Below are 25,847 nucleotides of genomic sequence, written 5' to 3' on the forward strand. Positions count from 1 at the left end.
GCTCCCATCACCCACAATATGCCCTCTTTTCATTGCTACTCTCCAGGAGGAGGTACAGGAATCTGAAGACACACACTCAATGTTATAGAAACAGCTTCCCCACTGCCATCAGATTTCTGAATGGTCAATGAACCCAAGTACATTATCTCACAAACGAGAAAATCTGCAGAACCTGGAAATCCAAGCAACACACACAAAATGCTGGAGGAACTCAGCAGGCCAGGCAGCAGCTATGGAAAAGAGTACAGTTGATGTTTCGGGCAGAGACCTTTCAGTGGGATTGAGAAGGATCTCGGTCCAAAACGTCGACTGTACCCTTTTCCATAGATGCTGCCTGGCCTGCTGAGTTCCTCCAGCATTTAGTGTGTGTTACACTATCTCACAATTTTGTTTTTTACTTCTTTTGCTCTAGTTTTTACACTAATTAGTTATTTAATTTTGTAATGTGTATAACATATTTCATGACATATGCCAGTGATATTAAACCTGATTCTGATGTATAGAAAAAATATTGGTAATGGTCTAAGTATAATTTAGCAATTTATGTCATTCTCAAAGATTTGAAGTACAAACCCCATTTCCAGAAAAGTTGGGATATTTTCCAAAATGCAATAAAAACAAAAATCTGTGATATGTTAATTCACGTGAACCTTTATTTAACTGACAAAAGTACAAAGAAAAGATTTTCAATAGTTTTACTGACCAACTTAATTGTATTTTGTAAATATACACAAATTTAGAATTTGATGGCTGCAACACACTCAACAATAGTTGGGACAGAGGCATGTTTACCATTGTGTTACATCACCTTTCCTTTTAATAACACGTTTTAATCATTTTGGAACTGAGGATACTAATTGTAGTAGATTTGCAATTGGAAATTTTGTCCATTCTTGCTTGATATAAGACTTCAGCTGCTCAACAGTCCGTGGTCTCCGTTGTCTGATTCTCCTCTTCATGATGTGCCATACATTTTCAATAGGAGATGGATCTGGACTGGCAGCAGGCCAGTCAAGCACACGCACTCTGTGTCTACAAAGCCACGCTGTTGTAGCCCGAGCAGAATGTGGTCCGGCATTGGCCTGCTGAAATAAGCATGGACGTCCCGGGAAGAGACGTTGCCTTGATGGCAACATATGTCTCTCTAAAATCCTAATATACGCCTCAGAGTCAATGGTACCTTCACATACATGCAACTCACCCATGCCGTGGGCACTGATGCACTCCCGTACCATCACAGATGCTGGCTTTTGCACCTTTCACTGATAACAATCAGGACAGTCGTTTTCATCTTTGGCACAGAGAACTTGACGCCCATTTTTTCCGAAAACTAGCTGAAATGTGGACTCATCTGACCACAGCACATGATTCCACAGTCTTTCGGTCCATCTGAGATGAGCTCGGGCCCAGAGAACTGGCCAGCATTTCTGCATAGAGTTGATGTATGGCTTCCTCCTTGCGTAATACAGTTTCAAGTTCCATTTCTGGATGCAGCGACGGACTGTGCTAAGTGACAATGGTTTTCCGAAGTACTCCCGAGCCCAGGTGGCTATAATTGTCACAGTAGCATGACGGTTTCTTAGGCAGTACCGCCTGAGGGCTTGAAGATCACGCGCATTCGACAGTGGTTTCCGACATTCCCCTTTACACACTGAGATGTCTCTGAATTCTCTGAATCTTTTCACAATATTATGTACTATAGATGTTGAAAGACCTAAATTCTCTGCAATCTTGCATTGGGAAATGTTCCTTTTGAACTGACTAACAATTCCCTCACGAATTTTGGCACAAAGGGGTGAGCCACGACCCATCCTTGCTTGCAAAGACTGAGCCTTTGATGGACGCTACTTTTATACCCAGTCATGATACCTCACCTGCTACCAATTAGCCTGCTTAATGTGGAGTCTTCCAAACTGGTGTTACTTGAATATTCTGTGTACTTTTCAATCTTATTTTTAACTCTGTCCCAACTTTTGTTGAGTGTGTTGCAGTCATCAAATTCTAAATTTGTGTATATTTACAAAGTACAATTAAGTTGGTCAGTAAAACTATTGAAAATCTTTTCTTTGTACTTTTGTCAATTAAATAAAGGTTCACATGAATTAACATGTCACAGATTTTTGTTTTTATTGCATTTTGGAAAATATCCCAACTTTTCTGGAAATAGGGTTTATATATTTACTATCAAAGCTTGTATACAGAATACAACTCTGAGATTCATCCTCCCCCAGGCAGCATGAAACAAAGACATACCATGGAGCCTCTTTAAGAAAACATCAAACGCCCAACATGCAAAAAAAGAACAAGTTGTGCAAACAGCAAAAAGTGAGCAAACAACACTTAAAATGTCAAACATCAAACCAGGAGTCCAGTAGTATTCAATGTAGCTTAGTTCAGTTCAGCGCTGTGCTGCCAAGCCACTGCAGGCCACAGAGCCACTCTTCGCCAAAGCGCCCTAGTTTGTATTGATCGCCTTGATGAAACAGCTCAAAAGCAGCAAAAACAAAAGTAACTAGAATCTGGAAACACATGCCACATGAACCTCAAGGTCCCTCAAAATGAGTCCACAGCCTGATCAATCCTTGCAATGTGGAATTCAAGTTTCCTGCACTTTCCTCTGACAGCAGCTAGTGAAGGGGAGAGGAAGTCTGGTCCAATGCAGGCACACGGCACCAAATACCTGCCTGTCCTGTGCTCTTGTCCTCTTTGGCTTCAACCTTGCTTGACTCCTCAGTCGAAGAGAAGCAATGGAGTCGATCATGGACTTGCTCCAAGCTTCTAGGCCACATACTCTACTCCAAACTTCACTGAACTCCCTCAGAGAAAGCCAGATTGCTCAATCAGTCCAAAAACACACCATCAAAATATAAACCACAGCTTCCAATCGCACACAGCTTAGTGGTAGAACTTGACAGTGCAATTAAAATTTTAAATTGCAAGTTGGTTTATTGCTTAAAACTGCATTGAATCAATGGTAAAACTGTATTGGTTGTTCAGTTTGTTGGAATAGGAGTGAATATCAATTTTGATTTTTTCCACTCGGATTTTATGTGAGAAATTCTTAGACTTTTAGGTGCTTGTACTTGGAAACAAAATGTTGATTGACATCAGTGTAAGCTATTTGTACTGTTGAGTTCTTGAAGGCATTTTAGATTTTTATTTTCAAACATAGTGTAATCTGTTTCCTTGACTATTGTCTATTTTATTTGTGTTTTTTGAATTTTTTTTAGAAAGTGCAGAAAACATCAATGTGCCTTGGTGTGGTTTCCTAAAGATGCAAACATGAAGGATGTTGATGCCAGAATAGAATATGTAACTTCCAAGCCTGGATGTAAAACGGTGAATAGAAAATCCCTGCAGTTGGAGAACCATAATGAGCGAGGCAAAATACAGGTTAGACTTGTATGTTTTATCTAATGAAGAGGTTTAAATACTGTGGTTTATATTTTTTTTCCTGGATGAACTGGGTTATCTTGCTACATAGTGAGTGTACCACAAAATTGGCCAACAGATTTGTGCAAGTAATTATGCTGCAATTCATAATTCTGCTGGCATGATTCTTAATTTTTCTTTTCTCTTGTATTCTTTTTCTAAAATGGATCTAGCTCTGTTTTGTTGTATAAAGTTCCTTGTTCTCCCCAGTTTGTGATAACAAATTGAAATTTTAATGATTTTTATGTTTTAATTAATCAAAGTTGCTTCAATTCTCTGTGCAAAAGTGAAGTTAAATGTTTATTTTAATAAAATAATTCAATTTTCACAGTTTAGCCTATCATATCTTTATTTGGCATTGGAATATCTATGTTACCACTTTCCCTGTATGTTTGAACTACATTCTTTTCATGCATGGTTTACTTCTGAATCAATTAATTCGGTATCTGTTATTCTTTTTATTGCAGCATTTACAACCCTTGAACAGCCCGTTATTTTTTCAGGAGGATAAAATATTTAACCATGTTCTTGCAATGTAATCAACATGCTGATATAGTTTATCCTTATTTCTCTTGAAATTTTCTTCATTTTGAATTCTTACACCAGACTTAATCTTTTCTGTTATGATCTGTATCATTTATTTTTCCATCACCCCCATTTCCCCTTCTCTAAAAAGTTGGCTATCATTATTGTTATAATCTGAAAAATATTTTTATCATCTTGTATTCATATCTTTTCAGATATTAATATACCTACTGTGGACTTGATATTCTGTCCACTATCTTCTAGAAACTCAATTATTTTGTATCTCTCACATCATCAGTGCCCTTTTAAGAATCTGCATAACTGAGCTCTTACACATTGGTTGTTCATACTAACATTCAGTGCTATATTTTAATCATATAATGTATGAATTTGCATTTGTTTTTTCCTGTAGTCTCTGTTTGCCCAGTCTACTAATTAGGATATTGTATTTGCTTATCTGGTCATGGGATAATTCAAAAATATACACCATGGTTATGTATGGTTTTAATATCAGCTACCAGCTGAGCCTAACACCAACAAATAGGAGCTGTGATTCTCTACTGATCTCTGGGACGAAGCAGCAGTCTAAAAATACTTAGGTCCTTTAACGAAATTTTTATTCATGCTGCCATGCTATTTAATGCAGTACCTGCTAAATATCATGTGTTGAGAATAACATTGTTTTTTTGAGAATGTGCTATGCCAAATAACATTCTTCAGTTTGTACTTGAATGCATATATTGATTTAACAAAAATATACTTTTGGAAATTTAATTTTCCCATCACATCTGCTGGGATAACTACATCTGTATAGTAGCCAAAAAGATGGCCACTGATAGAATTTTTAAAAAGCCTTGAGTTTATTCTCCAGTGTGTCAGATGAATATAGAGAAAAGCAATGGCTTTGGAGTTTTCACACGATTGTCATTTAGGATATGTACTCATATCCTGAGATATGATTGTTGTTGTTAAGTCAAGGCTGACATCTTCATTTGTCACTTCACTTGCCTACTGAAAAGTCTCAAACGATAAACATTTTTGGAAGGCTCAGGCAATTATACTTGCTGCAATCCAGAGCAAAAAACAAATAGCTGGAGAAACTCAGCAGGTCAAGCAGCCTCTGTGGAGGCAAAGGGAGAGTCAGCGATTTGCGTAGCAACCCTGAATCAGGAATAAGTGTGTAGGAGGAAGATAGTCGTATAAGAGGTGTGATGGAATGTAAGGTAGGGAATGGCAGGTGATAGGTGGAATCAGGTGAAGAGTGAGAAATTGGGTGGACGGAGTTGAGAGGGATATAGTTGGGAGAAAATGGCTGGTGGGTGATAGGTAGAGACAGATGAAGTGAAAGAAGGCACCAGATGGAGCTGGGTGGAAGTAGAGACAGAAGCTGTAAGGTGGTAAGTAGTCTCTTGTGTTTCCGTTTATGCAGGACTCTTGTTGTAAGGAAGGTCATAATTGGAACAAGTTAAGTGAGGGATGATGGGCCATGTTGCAAAAATAGATAGGAGAACCAAGGTGTAATGCATTAGGCAGGTGGGGAGGGGAGCAGTGAAACAGGAGAAGATTTTGCACAAAGGTTGTGGGTTACCTGGAAATGGAAATGTATTCATCATTTTATGGAAATCTCCTGTTCTTTGGGGAAAAATTCCATAGGGCTCAATTTATCTTTTTAGCTGGGGTGGATAAGGGCTGGGTTACCATCTTTATCTAAACATGGTACATACAATATGGCTTTGTGACTTTGAAGTATTACTCCAGATTATGTGTTGCAGCCAGAACATAGAACTGTGCAGGCCCTTTGACCCACGATGTTGGGCCAATGTTTAACCTAGTCTAACACAAACCCCTCCCCATAGAGCCCTCCATTCTTTCATCCATGTGCATGCCTAAGCCTCTTAAATTCATCTCGTGTATCTGCCTCCATCACCACCTGTAGCAGCACATTCCATGCACCCACTTCTTGCCCCATTTAAAACAAAACTAGCTGTGATATTCTTCTTCTGACATCCCCTCTATACTTTCCTCCATACACCTTATGTTATGCCCCCAATAACAACAATCAAAGGGCATTTGGATAGGTGCATGGCAAGGAGCAGTTCAGAGTGATACAGGCCTTAATCCTGAATTCTGCCTTCAAAATCAACCCTCCAGAGTTTATCGCTTCACACTTTTCCAGATTGAATTCCATTTGCCACTTCTCAGCCCAGCTCTGCATCCCATCAATGTCTTGTAACTTAAGACAACCTGTACTATCCACAATACCACCAATCTTCATGTTGTCTGCAAACTTTCTAACCCATTCTTCTTCCTTGTCCAAAAGTCATTTATTAAAATTGACAAAGAGCAGGAGTCCCAGAACAGATCGCTGAGGAACATCATTGGTCACCAGTCTCCAGGCAGAATCTGTTCCATCTACTATCACCTGCTTTTGTGGGCAAGCCATTTTTGAATCCACTCAGTCAAGTTTCCTTGGCTGCCATGCCTCCTGACTTCTTGATTGAGCCTACTCTGGGTAACCTTGTCAAATGCCTTACTAAAATCCATATATAGCACATCCGTTGTTCTACCTTCATCAATTTATTTTGTAACTTCAAAGAATTCAGTCAGGCTTATGAAGCATGACCTTCCCATCACAAAGCCATGCTGACTATCCCTAATCAGACTATGTTTCCCCAAAAATTTGTAGATCCTGTCTCTAAGAATCCTCTCCAATAGCTTTCCCACTTTTGCAGGAAATTTACTGTCTTTGTGTGTTCTGATCTGTAACTGGTTCTGGATCAATGGCATTGTGGCACCAGTGACTCTTAGCTGTCCTCTGAAATGGTCCTGCATGCCATTTTGTTGTATTGGACATGTACATCAATATATAAGAAAAACTGGGAGAGCAACCAAGGCAAAGCAGCACCAATCAAATCGACTCTTCAAAAAGTCCCTGTATCTCACAATTTGTGCCAAAGGTAGGGGATTTGTTCCAGATGCTTGTCAAGCAATTGCCAGGTTTTACATCATAAATAAAGACCATAAAACAAGGGAGTAGAATTGGGCCATTTGGCCCCCCAGGTCCGTTCCTCTATTCAATTGTGGCTGATAAATATTTCCATTCAACCCTTTCCCCTACCTTCTCCCTGTAACCTTTGATGCTCTTACTAATCAAGAACCGATCAACCTCAGTTTTAAATACAGCTGTCTTTGGCAATTAATTCAACAATTTCACCACCGTCTGGCTGAAGAAATTCCTCCTCATCTCTGTTTTAAAGGGACACTCTTTTATTCTGAGGCTGTGCCCTCTGGTCCTAGATTTTCTCTCTCTAATGAAAGTATCCTCCCCATATATATCTAGATGCTTCAATATTCAGTAGGCTTCAATGTGATCCTCTCCCCCATTCTTCTCAACTCCAGCGTTCCATGTTGATACTCCAGTTTTTTTCTTCATGTACTTCCCCCTTTTTCTGTCATTAATTGAATGGATAAAAGAAAACTTTTTACACCACTTATTTAATCCTGCTGCTGATGTTCTCTTTTCTGCCTCATTTAATACTAGTAGTATTTTTGATTCTGATTAAGACTGAGGCAATGGCATTGATGAGTGATCGTAACTTCTTATATCTGATCTTTCTTAGAACCTTGTCTTTAATTAAGGATATTGTGTATTTCTGATTTTCAAAAATATTGGTTTGTGTTTTTTTCCCTTCCTAACAAATTTGTTAATTTAGATTGAAAGTATTTTAGAATGGAGTAGTGATTGATTCACACAATGATCTTGTACTTCAAGGATTCAAAGTGTATTTATTATAAACAAATGTATAAATTATATAATTTTGAGATTTGTTTGCTTAACAGGCAGTCACAAAGCAAGGAACCCGAAAAAACCAAATTTTTAAAAAAAGGCCAACCCCCAGTGCCCACAGAAAAACAGGGCAAAAAAGAAAACAAATCATGCAAACAATAGAAACAAGCAACATCAGCATTCTGAACCAAATTGAGTCCTTAGATCCAAATTCCTGGAGGCATCTAACCACATTCTTTTTATCTGGTTCGAATGTAAGACATTCATTAGGTATATCTGTACAGATATATTTGTATTTCACATCATGCGGTAGGATTTTAAGGCAGAATATAAGTTGCATTATTGGGCTGCAATTTGAGGAATGCAGCCTTTGTGGTTCCAACAGGACATTTCGTCTGGTTTTGATGTGGCTTTTCAAAGTGACATTTCAGGTATATTTCTGCATCAAGTTAAGCTGTCTTGTTGTGAATTTTCCTTCTCATTAACAAAAATTTAAGCAAAATCATGTGATAACTATTTTGATGGTAGAAGTTATTTGCATTAGAAATTCCAAGGTACTTGAAATGAATGTTTTTCGAGGAAAATTGATGTGGAGATAAGTAGAGATTAGAACATGACAAAGGAGAATGAAGTTTTAAGGGACACCTTAAGTGAAGGGCAGCTGCAGTGTTAGAATACTTTTTAGGATGGAATTTCAGATTGAGGGCATACACAGGTGCCAAATGAAGGAAGATGGTAATTGGGGATATGGAAAGTTTACGTTTTGATGAATGCAGAGGACTTGGTAATCTGTAGGATATGGAGAGAAGCAAATACTGAAGAAATACTCTGATTCAGAAATACCATTCAAGATCAGAATAGTAGTGGAGAATTTTTTAATGTGTTGCTAGCCACCAGGCAATATTGATCCATAGGCTTAAAAAGTGATAGTTAATGATGACAGTGTAAATCATGAATGGTACATCTTTGAGAGAGCTATAATTTTTTTGAGTGGCAAAGGTAGGAGGCCAAGCATGGAATGTTATAGCTGGCCATTTCAATTAATGTCATGGCTGTATTTTTCAGGCACAGTTGGAGGACAGGCAATGTTGACAAAAGTAATCTTGATGATGGAGAGAATATGTGATCTGAGGCTGTGTGGTGAAATGGAAAGCTGAACATTATGGTTCAGGATGAGAAAGTAGCAAGAGAGAGTTGGAATCTGTGGTGAGGCAATGGAGTTTGAGATCAGGGCCAATGATAGTATCTTTGGGTTTCCAACTATTCAACTGCTTTATTTATTTTCTTTTGTTTTCCACCGCTCCCCCCCCCCCCCCCCCCAATCTTATTATGGAAGAGAGAGTTGTGTGAAAATGCTTTGGAAACAGCAGGTCGTGTAGAAGGCCTGTCGCTGGATGTTTCAGCACATTCCTGTGTACAAATCTTGGATGAAGAAAAACAGAAGGGGAAGTATCACCAAAGTTTACACCTGTTCAAGCCCTTTCGTAGCTCTACCAAGTGAGTGCCTTTTTTTAGTACAAGTTTAGAAATATTTTTGCTCCACTATAAAGCAATCTCCTGTTAAAGATATGTGCTTCTTTGCTTTACAACTTCATGATCCACTTTTGTTTTAAGGCTTGGATTTGGAACAGAGGTTCTGCTGTAAAATTTGATATTAGTTGGAATTTAAATGAAATGAGAACATGAGCCCAGGCTCATGTATGGGAGGGTAGATTAAGCCAGATACAAAACCATCAGGATTCCAGATAGAGACACAAGGTTACAGAATGTATGAATCTGAAACAACAAATACTTTTCCAAATAGATAATGGATTAATGTGTTATTATTAATTATAAGTAGATAATACAAAAAGATTTGCATATTAGAACTGTGAAATTCTTCAGGAAGGTAAGGACAGATAAATATAGTATAATGAATTTTGAGAGGAAAATGGGGAATTTAAAGTATTGATTTGGAAAAAGTTGGATTTTTTGGTGGGAAAGAACAGATAATCAAAAAGAATTTTTTTTTTATCTCTAGGTAACTATAGGTTTCCCCCACAATCCAAAGATGGAGCATTCCTATGAAACTGTTTGTAATCCAAAATGTTGTAAAGCGAAGAAGCAACTACCATTAATTTATATGGGGAAAATTTTTGAACGTTCCCAGACCCAAAAAAATAACCTACCAAATCAAAGCAAATAACACATAAAACCTAAAATAACACTAACATATAGTAAAAGCAGGAATGATATGATAAATTTACACCCTATATAAAGTAGAAATATTGTAGGTACAGTGTAGTTTCACTTATCAAACTCGGGAAGGCAGCAAACCAAAATCAATTTGGAGGGAAAAAATCGGCACGTACACGTATGCGCAAACAACTGCCCACACAAGACTTCACGGTCATTGTAGTCTTACTCGGGGTAAACACACATATTAAGTGGACGTCTTTTTTTTGTAAAAGCGAAAATCCTCTTTGGTTAGTGAAAACAGGTACTAATGTATGTCTTTTGTAACAGCGAGTGGTCGTAAATCAAACGTTCAAAAAGTGGGGGCCACCTGTATTGGTAATGAAGAATTTACGTAAGATAGTGTTTAGAAATGGACAGATCTCTGGTTTTTAGATTGTATGTTTGAGAAAAGATATTAAATTGCTATCTTATTCTGAAGAGCGCACGAGAACGATTTCCATAAGGGGAATGGGTTCTGATAGTTAGATCCTGATGTTTAATTCAAAATAATGTTTTCCGTTTTCCTACATATATTTAGACAACAGCATCCTGTGGACAATGCTGGCTTCTTTTCATTTATGACCTTCAGTTGGTTGACATCTTTGGCATTCACGGCTTATAAAAAAGGGCATCTATTGCTGGAAGATGTTTGGCCCCTGTCAAAATATGAATCTTCTGAAATTAACAGCAGAAGGTATGAGTGTGATCCCAAAACAGTTGTATTGTAATCATCTTGACTAATCTCTGTGCTATTACAGTTTTTCACCAGCATTCATGTGCAGCTTTTGTATATGAAATAGGTTCTTTAATATTTCTTGACCTCTAGGTATGTTTATTATGCTTTCAAAAACCACTGGTCTCTGAATATGTTTATAATACAGTTGGTATACTCAAGTAACTTTCTTTTGTATAATATAAAGATGCAGAAGGGTGATTGCTTGAGATTTTTTTTTGAATAGTCTCTCTGTGTATGTATAGCATCACAAGCAAATCTTGTCCTTCCCTTTTAACTCCAAAGGAACTCCAGGAATTTATGGCTGAAGAATTTTCCCTAGATGGGTTGGAGGAATTGCAGAAGTCTTGGGCACGTATGTATAGCCAGGGTACCCAAGACTTTTGCACAGTACTGTATATCTGCTGCCAGTAATGTACAGAATATATCAAAGGATTCTCAAACTGCTTGAGAGGATAGGGAATTTTACTCTGGAGTAAGATATTCACTGCAGTCCACCTTTTTACTCAGCTTTTTGAGTTGTACAGGGTATGAGAAAATCATTTTGGCCAATATATCATGTAGTTCTGAAGCAATGCTGCATGGTCAAGGTGCTGTGTTTCAGCAGAGTCACAGGGACATAAATCATGGAAGTAAACCATTTGGGCCTCAAAGCTCATACTGAACTAAACAACCTACTTACACTAATCCAATCTTAATCCTATTTTTATCCTCAATCCTATTTTTCTCTTAACACACCAGCTCCAGCCCAGTTTTTACTGCTCACCTATAGGCTAGAAACAATTAACAATTGCCAAAGAACCCACCAATCCACTTATCCTTATGTTTTGTTGAAAATGGAACACCTGGAAGAAATCATCGAGGTCATGAAAAATGTGTGAGTTCCACACAGACCCCCATCGAGGTTTGAAATGAACTCGTTGCTATAGTTGAAGGGCAACTACAGTTTCAGATAAGGTGCAAGTTTAAACCTCTATCTATGTTCAAATGCTGTATTTTTAAAAAGTCACACCTTTTTGAATAAGCATTATGGAGTTAATCTACTGTTAAGGATTGTTTACATTTTTCAGTTATCAGCAGGTTACTCTTAGCTTTTTTAAAGATCTGGCAGTACACTTATTTTATACAGTACTTTATGTAACCTTGGAGTGCATTTTTCCCCTTCTGCAGTTTCCACTTCTACAATGAGTTGCTCTGTTTGGGTACTTGTTATTAATTTGCAGCAAGGCTGGCACTCGTTATCCATCCCAATTAAGATAATAAATTGCAGCATTGTTATCAAAGCCCATACACTGTGAACATTAACAGCACTCTTTTTGAAGGTACCCCACTTTCTGTTGGTTTGTATAGACTTAAGACTAGTTAAGTGGCAATTTATCAAGCCTTTGGTTTGAGACAGGCAAATTGTAATGAGGCCAAAGTTTTGAGATGTTGAATTGAATTGAAATTGCATTCCTATTGTCACATTTACTGAGATAAAGTTTAAAAAGCTTGTCTTTCATACTGTTCATGCATATCAATTCAATGCACAGTGCATTGAGATATTACAAGGTAAAACAATCAAAGAATGTGGAATAAAGTGTAACAGCTACAGAGAAGGTGCAAATAAGCAAAAAGGAACAAGATCATAATCATAACCATTTTATCGCACTCTGAGCAGAGGATGTCAACTGATGGTATCAGATGGTAAGAAATTGAATATGATAAATGGGGGGGAGGGGATTTAAAATGATTCGTGGTTGCTATTGTAAATAAAGATACTATTTCATGCCGGCCGGAGAGAAGCCGATCAGGTAATACTGAAACAATGAAACCATAAGATTGATGTAAATTACTGAAATTTAATTTCTGGATGCTTCTTTGCCTAGCAAAAATTTCCTGATTTTATAAAGATAAGTTGCTGCTGTTTTTAATCAAGTTCATTTTTTTCCCCCTCGTTAAATTATTTTGAAATGTGATTCATGCGAGTGAAGTCATACATCAACTGCACCTGCAAGTTCAAAGCTGAGATAGTAGTGGTAAATCGAACAAAGGGCATGATACAGCCAAGGAACTAATGGAATTGCAAAATTGTATCACCCTTTAAAGTGTGAGGAAGAGAGGCTGAAAAGCACAAGTATCCACACTACATTAGTGGAGAGAGAACAAGTTGACATTTTATGATTGTTCATTTGAACTGAGTGTTCATATTCAGGGGATTAGTTTCATCATCATTGCTTGATCAGTGGTAGAGTATTGTTTAATTTTAATTTCCACTGTAATAAAATATGATCCATGTTAATGTAATCCTACTGAATTACCAAGAAAATGGGATAAAATTTCTGTAATCTTTTATGAAATGGTATTGAGCAGATGTCCAAATGACACATTTCTAGTTGGCCTTAGTGTTTGCACTGTGCTGAGCTGTGAAATCAAAGGGGTGTGGAGGGGAGGAGATTGGGGCAGGGTGAAGGTCAGGTGAGAAGGAATAAATTGCAAAGCTACTGGGGACTAATGAAGGAGGAATGAAACTTATGGAATATTGGGCAATATTTGAGGGTGATTAGCTACCAATTTATCAGAAAAAACTGAATAATCTTGCACCTGTTCAGCAGTCTGATTTGTATAGGTCATGAGACTTGAGAATATTAAGAAAAGGAAAAAAATTCTTTCAAGTTGCACCTCAGTTTCAGTTATAATAAACTGTTATTAAAAACTATGAAAAAAAATTCAGATCATGTTTTTTCAAACTTCCACAAATTAAAATCTTGTACCTTATACAATGTGTGTCTTTGTTACTGAATATTTCCCCTCGTTGATTGGACTAATTTCTTTGTTGCCCTAATAAAGTAAATGTTGAGTGACTGGGAAACATTTCCTTTATCGAGCTCTTGTTTAATTCTTTAAATTAAAAATATATTGCTTCTCTTCAGATTAGAACGGCTGTGGCAAACAGAGTTGAAAGAATGTGGCCAGGAAAATGCCTCACTAAACAGAGTGATTTGGAGGTTTTGCCAGACAAGGCTGGTCATCTCTGTGATCTGCTTGATGGTTACAATGGTGGCCGGCTTCTGTGGACCAGTAAGTTATTTAAGATTTATGAACTTCCATTAATTTTTATGGGCTTTTTTCTTTGGTTAGGAAGAAAACAAAAGAAACTTTCTAACCCTGGTTTACATCACAATTTACTGTAGCTCTTCTTTCATTCCTTATGACCTTGCTTCAGAATAATTATCATTGCACTGGCTAATATACCATTAACCATTTACCTCAGTGTCTAAATGCAGTCATTAGAGTTGAAGGTAAAGCATGGAAGAAAACAACTATGGAATTATTTCTGTTGACTTGATGTTTTGGAGTTTTGCTGCATCCCTGTGTGTCACATTTTGGAGTTAATGACAAAGTATTGTTGGAACTCTGAAGTTTCTTTTTTACATTTAAGCAGAGCTGAATAAGCTGCAGGTTATAGGATGAAGATGGGTAACTGCATCTGAATCGCATTAATGTAGTGGAAGTGTGACGTTGAACCATTTTCACAAATCACTGCATTTCTTGTTTCCTAATTTCTTTTGGAGTATCTGAGTAAATCTACTACAGAGTTAGTCAAATGTGTCAGTAAATAACATTGCATCATGTTTTTAAGTGTGGGTTCATTTGAAACTTGAAGTCTAATCATTTTTTAATGCAGTGTATGGAACACCTTCCTGGAGCATGACATTATTACAACACAAAACAAATAATAGGTAATCAAGTATGTTTGAATTCAGTTGGAAATTAGTTATGGAGAAGCGTATTGTATTTATTCAGAATACTTTTTGTTTGACTTGCTGATGCTATCTGTGAATGTTTGTGTTAAGTGTGCGTGTGGTCACTTGAATTGAATCTTCTAACCATGTTGTTTTTGCTCTGGAAGGACATCTTTAAAGTTCTGTGGAAAAGGAATCTCCTCCTGCAGAAAGCTGCTCTCTCCAGAAATGTGTAGTACAGTATGTATCAATTTTACTGGGGTGGGGAAGTTGAAAGCTGGGAAATGAAACAAAAAAGGACCTGGTAGTGTTTGGTCAGTGATGGCTGAAGTTTGTGATTTGACAAATTAAAATGGGTGATCCTTCTGGTTTACATAACAACTTAAGAAGCAGTATCTGCTTGCTTTGTAAAAAGGAAAAGAACAATAAGATGAAGAGGCTTCAAGGTATTCTTTGGGGATGGGATGGTGGGTGGAGTTGGGGTGCTGGTTAATTGCCAGTGTTTCTAAGGAACTTGAAGAAAGAATTGGCTAACTCTATAGGTTTTCTTAAGCATGGACTGTAGCTTGGGATAGTGAGCAAAAATATCTAGTTTTGAGTGGAATTCTCATTTTTGCAAAGATAGCAGAACTTTTTCTACTAAGCTGTTTTTGAGGTATATTTGAAATATCTTGCTCTGAAGATCTGTTCTGTGTACATTCCACAACCTCTGATTTTGGAACATTATTTGAAGTGATTTCATGTAAAAGTGAATCAGTAAACCAGTTGAGGTGGAGCAAGATGTAAGGAAACTTGAAAATTTAATTTTTGCTCATGAAGCAAGTTTTTTGGTGAAATGATTCATTTGTGTTTTTTTATTCAAAGAGAGTCTAGTTCCTTATTGGGGGGGGGAACATCTTATTTAAAGAAGTTACTTCATTTTATATTGCTTTCTGGATTGAGTTTTACAAATAAAAATAAACTGGTTATTCTAATGAGATAAAAGCTTAACTGTAATGAGAAGAGTAGCAGTAGAAAATTCCTCTGGCCACGCCATTATGCAGTCAGACCACTTCTAGATTTATCTTTTTCAAGTCAAAAGCAATGTGCTTGAACTTTTTTTTTCATAACTGCCTAGAATTTCCTTTCTTTGCATTGGGAAAAAGTTTTCATTGATTAGAAGTGGCATGCTAATTGAAGTTTTTGTACTGTTCTGACCAGCAAGTTAATATGAAATTTGAAGTTTTCTAAATTCCGGTGATGTTTGAGAAGATGTTAATGGCCTGTTGAGTAGTTCTTGTATTCTGCTTATGCGATAACAATTGTATGAAATCAGAAGACCAAGAAGGTGACTTTCAACTGGGTTTGTTTTATCTTGTATTTAAATAGTAGCTTGATGTTAAGGCTGAGGAAAAGTACTGTATGTTACGGAAATGCATTGGTTTGCTCAAGCGCAAATCCTAGTATCTAGCTGAGTTGATTGACAATATGAGGAACCCCAGAGTACTCTTTTCCAGTTTGGTATTGGTGTACACAACAAGTAAATCAGTACTAGTAGAATTGGAGTGGTGTTTTTTTTAAATTGTTTGCTCATGTACTGAACAAAAGCAATGGTGAAGGGTGCAGCTAAATTTTAAGCTTTGTGAAAATTTGATGTTACCATAAAACACTTTTATATATACATGCTCAAGAATGGAGATCTGCATAATCCATGTAGGTTCACTGAAGGGAATGAATATGAACTTTTTATTACAGTGACTTTGAATGCTTTGGATCAGTGGAAAATGGCTACTCTTAACTGGCATTTGGAAATCTAGGGAAGAGGCAGATTACTTGGTATTCTTATGCATCAAAGAAACGGTCTGCTTTTTAAATTGTAATTTTATTTGTTAGTTTGATTTCTCAAACAACTTTCTAACACTTCTTGAATTGAAACAAAGTATACAGTTTTCCCCTCAATATGAGAAGAGCTTTGGTGCATTTTCCTGTGGAGTTCATGAAAACAACAATTGATGACTGACATAAATATTGTATTTTTGTCATGAACTTTGGGTAATTAGCCTAAAATTAAAATAAACCCAACATTTGATTTAACAATCAGAACATGTGCATTTTATCTGCCAATCCAGTTAAGTATATATTTATATTATGTTAAAATATTGATAAGTATTTTATTGCCCAGTCCATTTGTTGCACTTTTAAAATACCAATGACACGAGCTCCATATACGTCCTCTTTAACAAACGAACAGATTATCGTAATTTGTAGGCATTTAATCCTTTAGTCTGGAGTTACTGAATATAAGTCGAGTCAAGTTTACTGACAATGAACAAGAACGTGTTCAATGAAAAACTTGAACCAGGCGCTTAGGCAAAACTATATAAATTGTACAAGACATTGGAACCAAAAAAAAACTGCACAAAACAGGACATTTGTCAAAAAAAAACAGAGGTGAGTAGGACTTTCACAGTGAACGACAGGACCCTGAGGATTGTTGCTGAACAGAGGGACCTTTGAATGAATGTACATGGTTTCCCGAAAGTGGAGGTACAGTTGGACAGGGTATTTGGCCTTCATAAATCAAGGAATGGAGCATAAAGTTTGGGAGGTCATGGTGCAGTTGTACAGGATGCTGATGAGGCTGCATTTGAAGTATGCATTCAGATTTGGTTGCACTGCTCTAGAAAGATGTTATTAAACTGGAAAGGGTAAAAAAAGATTTACAAAGATGCTGCCACAATTTGAGGGATTGAGTTTATAAGGAGAGTTGGACAAGCAAGGTCTTTATTCCTTGAAGCATTGGAGACAGATGATTTGATGGAGGTGTATAAAATCATGAAGGACATATATAGAATGAATGTACTGAAGTCTTTTTCCTCAGGATAGGGGAATTGAGAACTAGAGTGCATAGATTTTCGAGAGAAGGGTGAGATTTGACAGGAACTTGAGGGGGCAACTTCTCTACACAAATAGTGCTGCCAGAGGAAGTGGTTGAGGTCAGTACAAGATCCTTTAAAAGACAGATGGATAGTTATGTGGATAGGAAAAGTTTAGACGTTAATCTGCCAAAAGCTAGCAAATTGAACAAGCTTGATTGGGGCATCTTGGTTGGCATTCATCAGTTGGGCTGAAGGGCCTGTTTCTTTATTGATATTACTCAATAATTTATTTATTAAGATACAGTGTGGAATAGGCCCCTCTGACCTTCAAGCCACACTGCCCACAACCCCTGTTTTAACCCTAGCCTAATCACAGGAGAATTTTACAATGACCAATTAACCTATCAACTGGTACATCTTTGGACTGTGGGAGGAAACCCATGTGGTCACGGGGAGAACGTACAACCTCCTTACAGACAGCAGTGTGAATATAAATAAGCAACATAAGTCCATGGAAGTGCAAGAGGTGATTGATCATGTTTCATTGCTGAGATAGGATTAGGGTTCTGTACAAAGACCTGTAGCTCGTAAGAAAGTAGCTATTCCTGAACTTGGACGTGTAGGACTTCAAGCTTCTGTACCTCATTTTAATATGGCAGTGAGAAAAGGGCATAGTTCAGATGATAAGTATCTTTGATAGATGCTGCCACCATGAAAGTTTTCTTTGTACTAAGTATATATTGTCAATAGCAGGGAGAGCTGTGCCCATGATCCTTATGTAGATATTGTCTAAAGTGGGGAGGGCTGTGTCCATGATGATTTATATAGATACATTCAATAATGAAGAGGGCTGTGTTCTATCATGGAACAGTGGTGTCACCTACTCTATGCAGCCTCTTGTGCCATACCAGTCTATGATACTATCAACCAGGATACTTCCGTGGAAGTTTGTGTGAACATTTGGTAATATGTTGAATTTTATTAAACTTCTAAGAAAATAGAGGTATTAGTATGCCACCTTCATGATTGTATCAATGTTCTAGGGCAAGGACAGGTAATCTGAATTTGAACCTGCTCACTCTTCACCTCTGACCCACAAATGAAAATCGACACTTTTGCTGTCTTCTGCTGTCAATAGCCATGAAATTAAAAATAACTGGGAGTTGTATTCTGGAAATAATTAATAAACTGTAGTATTTCACATGTTTCTGGACAGGTATTTCAAAAGGAGCCAAAAGGGTCATAGTATAGTTAAGGTTCAGAAGAAGGTTACTTAGCTCAGCAAGTTTATGGTATCTTCTGCTCCAGATAAACAACCAATTCAGTCATATTCCTTTACTCCTTATCCATTGCCCTGCAAGTTATTCATTCTGAAGTGCTGCTGAAATTGAAAACACTGCTGCTGTTTCCATCGTCACTGAATTCCAGATCATTGGCCAAAATTTGAATTGTCTGTCTCTTAGCCTGTTATTTCTGTATCTACCTGGACTAAGCCAGTCATTATCTTCAAACCTCCACTGGATCTCCTCACAAATTTGCTGCAAAGACAATTACCTGAATTTCTGCAGTCAAACATAGTTAAAATCTTTAATCACTGAAAACTTGGTAGTTAAGTCATGGAAGATGAGGAAAAGCTGATAATTTGATTACTTGGAATAGGCATTGACATTTTTTTAACCTGATTATTAGCTAGAGAAGGATGATTTCTGATTGATCTTGAATGAATTCTAAGAAATTCCTAGGATTTCTTTTTAGGATTTTTGTCAGTGAACAAAGGATGAAGAGATGAGAGAATCTGTTACTTTAGAGGAAAGTCCACTACATTTTCTGCTACTTTGGGTTTTTGAATAGTGTGATTTATTTACAACTCAAAGAACACTAGTAAAATGCACAACAGAAGCTTTTCTTAGCATTCACAGGATAGCCATGTTAAAGATGCATTGGAATGCAGTGAGGAGTCATTTGCAAGTGGTCATCATGCTTTAAGGTAAGGTAGTGATTACAAACAGTAACATTTGCAGTGCAGTTTAAAACCATCCAGTCAGCATCTTGATTTTAAATTTTAAATTGATTATACCAACAGTTTATTACAGTTTTAATATTCATTGGAAATATTTCAATGAAAGGAAATTACTGTGGAAGAAAAGAAACAATGGATTTTGTCTTATCCTTTGATTGCAATCTTAATTTCATTGCTCTTTTAAAAGTCTTGTAGAATAATGTTCTCCTTTGTGATTTTACTGTGTTTGGAAATAATTCAGTGCATGCTGTGTGGGAATGCTTTCTTTTATTGGTATGCTTTTTTAAATGTAGTCATTTTCAGAAGGTAAATGTGGGCAGGACTTGCATGACAATTCTGAGCAGGGATGATAATAACTTGGTTCAAGTTAAAACTTGGGATGAATAATCTTTTTGAAATGTTCCTGTTATAGCGGAGACACGAGACTGCAGATGCTGTACTTGGAGCAAAAAACAAATTGTGGAGTAACTTAGTGGGTCAGACAGCATTTGTGGAGGCAGATGAATGGTTTATATTTCAGGTCAAGGCCCTGTATCAGAACAAAGGGTCTCACCATGAAACGTTAACCATTCCTATTACTATTGTCCTTTATAATGTTTTGTGTAGTCTGATCACCACTGGGCTGCTTTTAATGACAGAATTGTTCTTGTGCCTTCACTAATTCTTTATTTACAGCTGCTAAGGTGTAAAGTCTGAATCCATACAAATTCAGTCTTCCATTGAAATTTCCATCCTTATAGAAGTTTTTATATGCTCTCTATAAAATGTTGACTGGAGGTTTTCCAAGAACAGCTACTTCACACTTGACTCGCATAGTGGAGGTGATCAAGAAATGGACAGCTGCTTTTTATGTTGTGATTTGCCATGGAAAACAATATCATGATGGAATCAGCTACCGAGAGAAAATGAGATGAGCGATTCAGCATCACAACACACTTCCAAGTAGGGCTTGATTCTCCTCTGTGAATCAGTCAGAAAGAATTGCTGGGACTGCAGTTAATGTTTAACTTGCAAATTAGCTCTATTTACAAAGCTTGTATGATTCATTTACTGATGTGACTATGATTGAACTGATGGACCCAAGCAGTTTCTGTAATTTCTCCAGAGCTGTTTTATGTCTTTCTAAATCTTTACTGATATGTTTATCTTGCATTATGCTGCATTGTTGCCTAGAGTTCTGATACTTGGGTGCATGTGCATGCATATTTTGTTTTCTTTCTGGTGGACGTTTTAAATTGTACACTTGTGTGATACATCAAAGCTCTGCCCAAAGTCTGATTTAAAATTAATTAATGAATATATTGAAATGATAGATGCTTTGTATTTATAAAAATACATGTATATTTTGGTTTTAGATGCCAATTTGATCTTAGGTTTTTATGTTTCTCCAAAATTTAATCAGAAGAATATTGCTTGATATGACTGTATAAGTTAGTAAAGCAAATTCGTAATGCGAATGAGGAAGCACACATTGATCTGGAACAGCAGTAGTTTTGCCAAGTAAGCTAGTTAATGGAGTTTTAGGACTTGTATAACTTCTGTACCTTGGCTCTACTTGTTAATATTGTCTCTGCTGTACCATAAGTATGGAAACAATATGCTAAAATAATGCACAGAGTAGGCAGAACCACAAGTTTAAGTATTCAAGATGACTGAAATCATTAAGACCATAAGATATAGGAGCAGAATTGGGCCATTTCATCATGGCAGAACCATTTCCCTTTCAGCTCCAATCTCCTGCCTTCTCCCCATATATCTTCATGTCCTGACTAATCAAGAATCTACCAACCTCTGCCTTAAATATATGTAAAGACTTGGCCTCCATAGCTACCTGTGGCAACAAATTCCACAGATTCCCCACACTCTAGCTAACTGTCTGGCTAATTAAGCAACTTAATGGCAGCAAAAGACATCAATGTGTTATGGGCAATATATAGTGAATCAATGTATCAATGACATTTGAATAAATCCTAATGTATCACTATTAATAATAGTCATCAGGTTGTTTTTTACTGTAAAGCACATCCATAAATTTAGAGAAACTCCATGGAAGCTCATTGGCAAGTACAATTTTAAGCTATACATGGTTACCACAGTAAATAATATTGATGTTGAAATCATGACGAGCTGTAGAGTCTATTTGCCGTAGTCCAAAGAACTTGAACTGCTTGTGTTCTTATAGCTGGAAGAATTGAGTAGTTAAGCATTTTTCTAAGGAACCCCAAAATATTTAGTATTTATCTAGGTTTAAGTTTTAAAGAAAATGAATGAGAAAAATAAATTCTAGGTAAAATTGAGCTCAAATTCCTCCTTTACCTTATTCCAAAATACATTCCTGTTTTTTAAAAAAAAAGAAATCTTCAGGTGGTCATGCTCCTTCCAATTATAAATATAAACAATAATTCCCCTTTTACATTCCTCGACACTAACTCCTTGGAATGGAAATGTTGAATATATATAACTTTTTAAAAAGTTTAATAATTCCCCATAAACATGAGATTCTGCAGAAGCTGGAAATCTTGAGCAACACCGGCAAAATGCTGGAAGACCAGTTCCCCTTTAATGTATTGGAATGAGTGCAAATAGAATGATTAAAACTGAAGAGTTTTAATGAATAGTCTGTTACATTCCTTGCTTGTAATTGCCATTACATTCTCATAGGTTTATGTTTCATTTTTGGAAACATCCATAAGTCAGACAATACCTTATTTCTGATGGCACAATTTGTGAATTATATTCTGAGTTTGTGCATGATGTAGTGAGCCAAGCACTGAATCTTCTTGCATTTTTCCAAAAGGAAAAAAATACATGCACTGGAAAGCAATGTAGTTCATGTAATGGTGTTCTACAGCATCAACTTTTCATCAAAATACTTAACATTTTGTAAAATGTCATTGCCTTATTAATGTACTTTATTGAGATAATTGCCCGTATGTGATAGCAATGTAGATGAAATGGACAGAACTTATGAGAATGAAGAAATTTGTGTAAATGTATTAAATACTTGCATTTTTTTTGCACTTGTATGTGAGTTTGATTGTTGGAACTGATTGAAAAAACAATAAATTAGTCCCCCCTCAAATGAGTTGAAATCATGATGTGTTAAAAATACCATTTTTATGGTTTCTATTTCCTCTTTTTCTATTCATAATGTTGACATCCATATTGTAGATTGTGCAGGAAGTGAATATTTTGGTTGAAGTGAGTATCATAAAATATTCTAATGTGGGTTTTTTTTTGCATTTTACCCGCTTTAGTGTCATTAAACTCCCAGCGTTTACTTTCAGCTGTGTTTTGAAAACACTACCAATTCACTCTTCAATCAATTGTAGGTATATTGTTCTGATTGACGCAATGGAACATGGTAAAATTAGTGATGCAAATTTTTAAGATATGTACACTTCAGAAATTTTTGTTTTTAAAATAAACTACAGAAACATTTTCATTTTCACACTAGTGTTTTCCTTTTCTAGGCTTTTCTTGTGAAACGTCTTCTAGATTATGCAGCACTGAGTGAGTCGAATCTGCGGTATGGTTTGCTGTTGAGTCTTGGGCTGTTTTTGACAGAAGTAATCCGCTCCTGGTCTTTGGCAATGACCTGGGCATTGAACTATCGCACTGCTGCCAGGCTTAGAGGAGCTGCCCTTACCATGGCATTTGATAAAATTCTGAAACTTAAGAACATGAAGGAGAAATCTTTGGGTGAGGTATGTTTCCAAAGCTCATTATAGCAGTGATACATAGAAGTCGGTGAATAGAAATGATATGGATTTAGAAAGAGACTAAAAGTACTGAAATTTAAGGATTGACATGCAAAAACTGGATCATGAAACTTTCAAGGGATAATTAAGTTGCACTGTACAAATTTGGCATCAAAATTGATACAAAACACCCATTCTCTACAACAATGGATAGAAAGTTACCTAGCAATGGCCTGAGATCTGCAACTGTGATTTCCTCATTCCTCTCTTTATCAGGTTGAGATCTTTCTGGCCCAATGCTTCCCAAACTCCATGGGGAGGTCCAAGCCACATGAAGGCCGTGTACGTTAAGGAAACATTACCCTAGAAAGCAAAGCTCCAGCCCCAGCTGTAAAACTTTTGAGAGACATTGAAATGGTTTCTAAAGTTTACTAAATATCATCAACCATGCTATCTCCAGTGAAACCGAGGGAATTTCAAGTATAGGATTGAAGTGGTTTTATTAATGGGCATCACCCTCCCTGTTGCACCATAAGTGCAGAGGAATCAGCATGATGGAGCACAGCTGTGGTAGAGTGAGTTAATAGATTTAACGTTCTAAGTTTTGCAATTATTCAGGGACTTACTTTGAAGGACCTTTCTTGGCTTTCACCTAGGCATGTTAGATGCCAATAGCAGTCCTTTTCGACCCACAGGCACTTACTGGCAAGAGCTGGACCATTTGAAAAGCAAAAGTTAACAGGGACATTTATTAGTTAATTAGAAACATAGTGATTAGTAGCAAAATGAAATTGGAATGACATGTGTTTTGTTTAACCAGTAAAACCCATCTAACTTTGATTTGCTTTCTGTCCAGCTTATCAACATCTGCTCCAGTGATGGACAGCGATTGTTTGAAGCTGTTGCAGTTGGAAGTTTGTTGGCAGGTGGACCTCTTGTAGCAATTCTGGGAATGATTTATAATGCCACATTGCTTGGTCCCACTGCCTTCCTAGGGTCTGCAGTTTTTATACTCTTCTATCCAGCTATGGTGAGTAACTACTAGTTTTTCAACACAAAATAAACTGGGTTGAAGAGCAGTTGGAGCATTGCACTGATGTTTATTATGCAGTAAAGTTAATTTTGAAATAAATTCAATGGTCGTAGACAGTGAGCTGGCCACTACTATTACCGGTACATGCTTTCTTTGATAAGCTGTTGTTGCCATGGGATTTGACAAATTTCTGACATACAATATGATTTAAGCTTCTATCAGTCTGGAACTGATGATTGTAATTAATGGTATGTTATTTGTTTCCATGTTGTATTTTTAAGATTTTTAACTTTGCTCTTTTTTATAGTTTTCACTACCATGTTAATCTTCTCCCATTTGAAAATGCAGATTTTGTGTAAATTGGTGATTTTAATTTGAATTTCACTTTTCTAAGTCATTTTCTGAAAGTACAGAGTGATTACAGGGATGATCAATAAAAACAATAATCTCTGTGTGCTGTATTTTGATGTCCGCTGTTCTCATAATGCATTGAATGAAAGAACCTATTGTACCCATCCTGTACTGGAGGAATCTCAGTTTGTCTCTTTATAGTAAGCAGTCCTTACTGTCTCTTCCATTTATATTTTTTCTGTATTGAAATAGATTTTTTGCACTTATTACTGTTACTGCCTTTCATTGAAAAAAATTATGGTAATGTATCATACAAGTTATTATAGGAAACATTATGCTCTGCAAGGTCAAATTATTTTTTGCTTTTCACTCATGCTTATTTTGCTCGTTCCTGCTTTTTTGCTTCGACACCGCCTTTTTCTGTTCTACTTTCTATGAATCAAAAATATTACATTCCAATTTTCCACTTTTTAAGTTACTATTAAAGATGTACATATATCTTTGTTATCACATCTATTTCCTGTCTGTTGGAGCTCTTACAGCTATTGCAAGTTAGAAGTCATGCTTCACACTGAAACTTGTTTTATTTTGTAAAAGATGTTCGTGTCCCGGCTGACTGTATACTTCAGAAGGAAGTGCATTTCTGTGACCGATGAGCGTGTTCAAAGAATGAATGAAGTCATCTCTTACATAAAATTTATTAAAATGTATGCCTGGGTGAAGGCATTTTCACAGAGTATTCTCAGTGAGTATGGTATACCAAATAAATTAAGTTCTTCAATTCACTATATACTTTAAACTGATTTAATTTTAGTCCCTGTTAGAATTATCAATATTTGTTTACTCCTGATTTCAGACAACTTCAGTGGAAACAAATTACTTAACTCTAAACCCCTTAATTGATTTGAAGATTAGTAGGAGTTTCCCTTTACACTTTAAGTCTTAACCTTTTAACCAGAAACCATTATTTATTCACCCTCTGCATATAGATAAATAGTTCATGGTTCACATGATACAAATCAATATTCTGGATTTTGCAGTAGTGACAACAACAGGGCAGCTAGCATTTGTTGTCTTTACTCTGTAAACATCTTTAGGATTTCCCAAATGTTCATTATTTTAATGTGCAAATCTAGAATTTTGCTTAAAATAATTGTGTATATGCTGAGTTTTTGCAGCCTCCTTCAATAGTCAAGGTAAATTAATTGAATTAATGGAACTTGTTCATGTAAAGTACATGAAAATTTTTGTACGATGACTGTGATTTCGGTGGGAATATTTCTGCTTGTCAAATATTTAAGGCCTAAAATATCTAATTGTATGTTTGTTTGTTATAATGTTCCTTGATAAGTATCTCAAAATGGTTTACTTTTTAAAATGTGTTACTTTAAGTTGTATCCGAATTTTATGTTCATGTTCTCATCTAGTGTTTGAAAATTGTTTATTAAATATAAATTGTATTTTT

The 25,847-nt window shown here is 36.4% G+C and overlaps 1 protein-coding gene across 2 annotated transcripts in view; it reads left to right on the plus strand.

The window, feature by feature from the left end:
• The window catches only part of abcc5 (ATP-binding cassette, sub-family C (CFTR/MRP), member 5), a 123,110-nt gene that overhangs the window by 4,596 nt on the left and 92,667 nt on the right, over nt 1-25,847 (plus strand). For both annotated transcript variants that reach the window (XR_012098393.1, XM_073041261.1), the window contains exons 2-8: nt 3,231-3,393; nt 9,081-9,241; nt 10,500-10,655; nt 13,607-13,754; nt 22,771-23,004; nt 23,855-24,028; nt 24,980-25,127. Coding sequence is in view for 1 of the 2 variants with exons in the window: in XM_073041261.1 (XP_072897362.1) it covers nt 3,283-3,393; nt 9,081-9,241; nt 10,500-10,655; nt 13,607-13,754; nt 22,771-23,004; nt 23,855-24,028; nt 24,980-25,127 (1,132 nt within the window). In the remaining variant the exon portion in view is untranslated. The remainder of the gene's footprint in view (nt 1-3,230; nt 3,394-9,080; nt 9,242-10,499; nt 10,656-13,606; nt 13,755-22,770; nt 23,005-23,854; nt 24,029-24,979; nt 25,128-25,847) is intronic.

This window comes from Hemitrygon akajei, chromosome 3 (genome assembly GCF_048418815.1).
Source record: "Hemitrygon akajei chromosome 3, sHemAka1.3, whole genome shotgun sequence".
NCBI lineage: Eukaryota > Metazoa > Chordata > Chondrichthyes > Myliobatiformes > Dasyatidae > Hemitrygon > Hemitrygon akajei.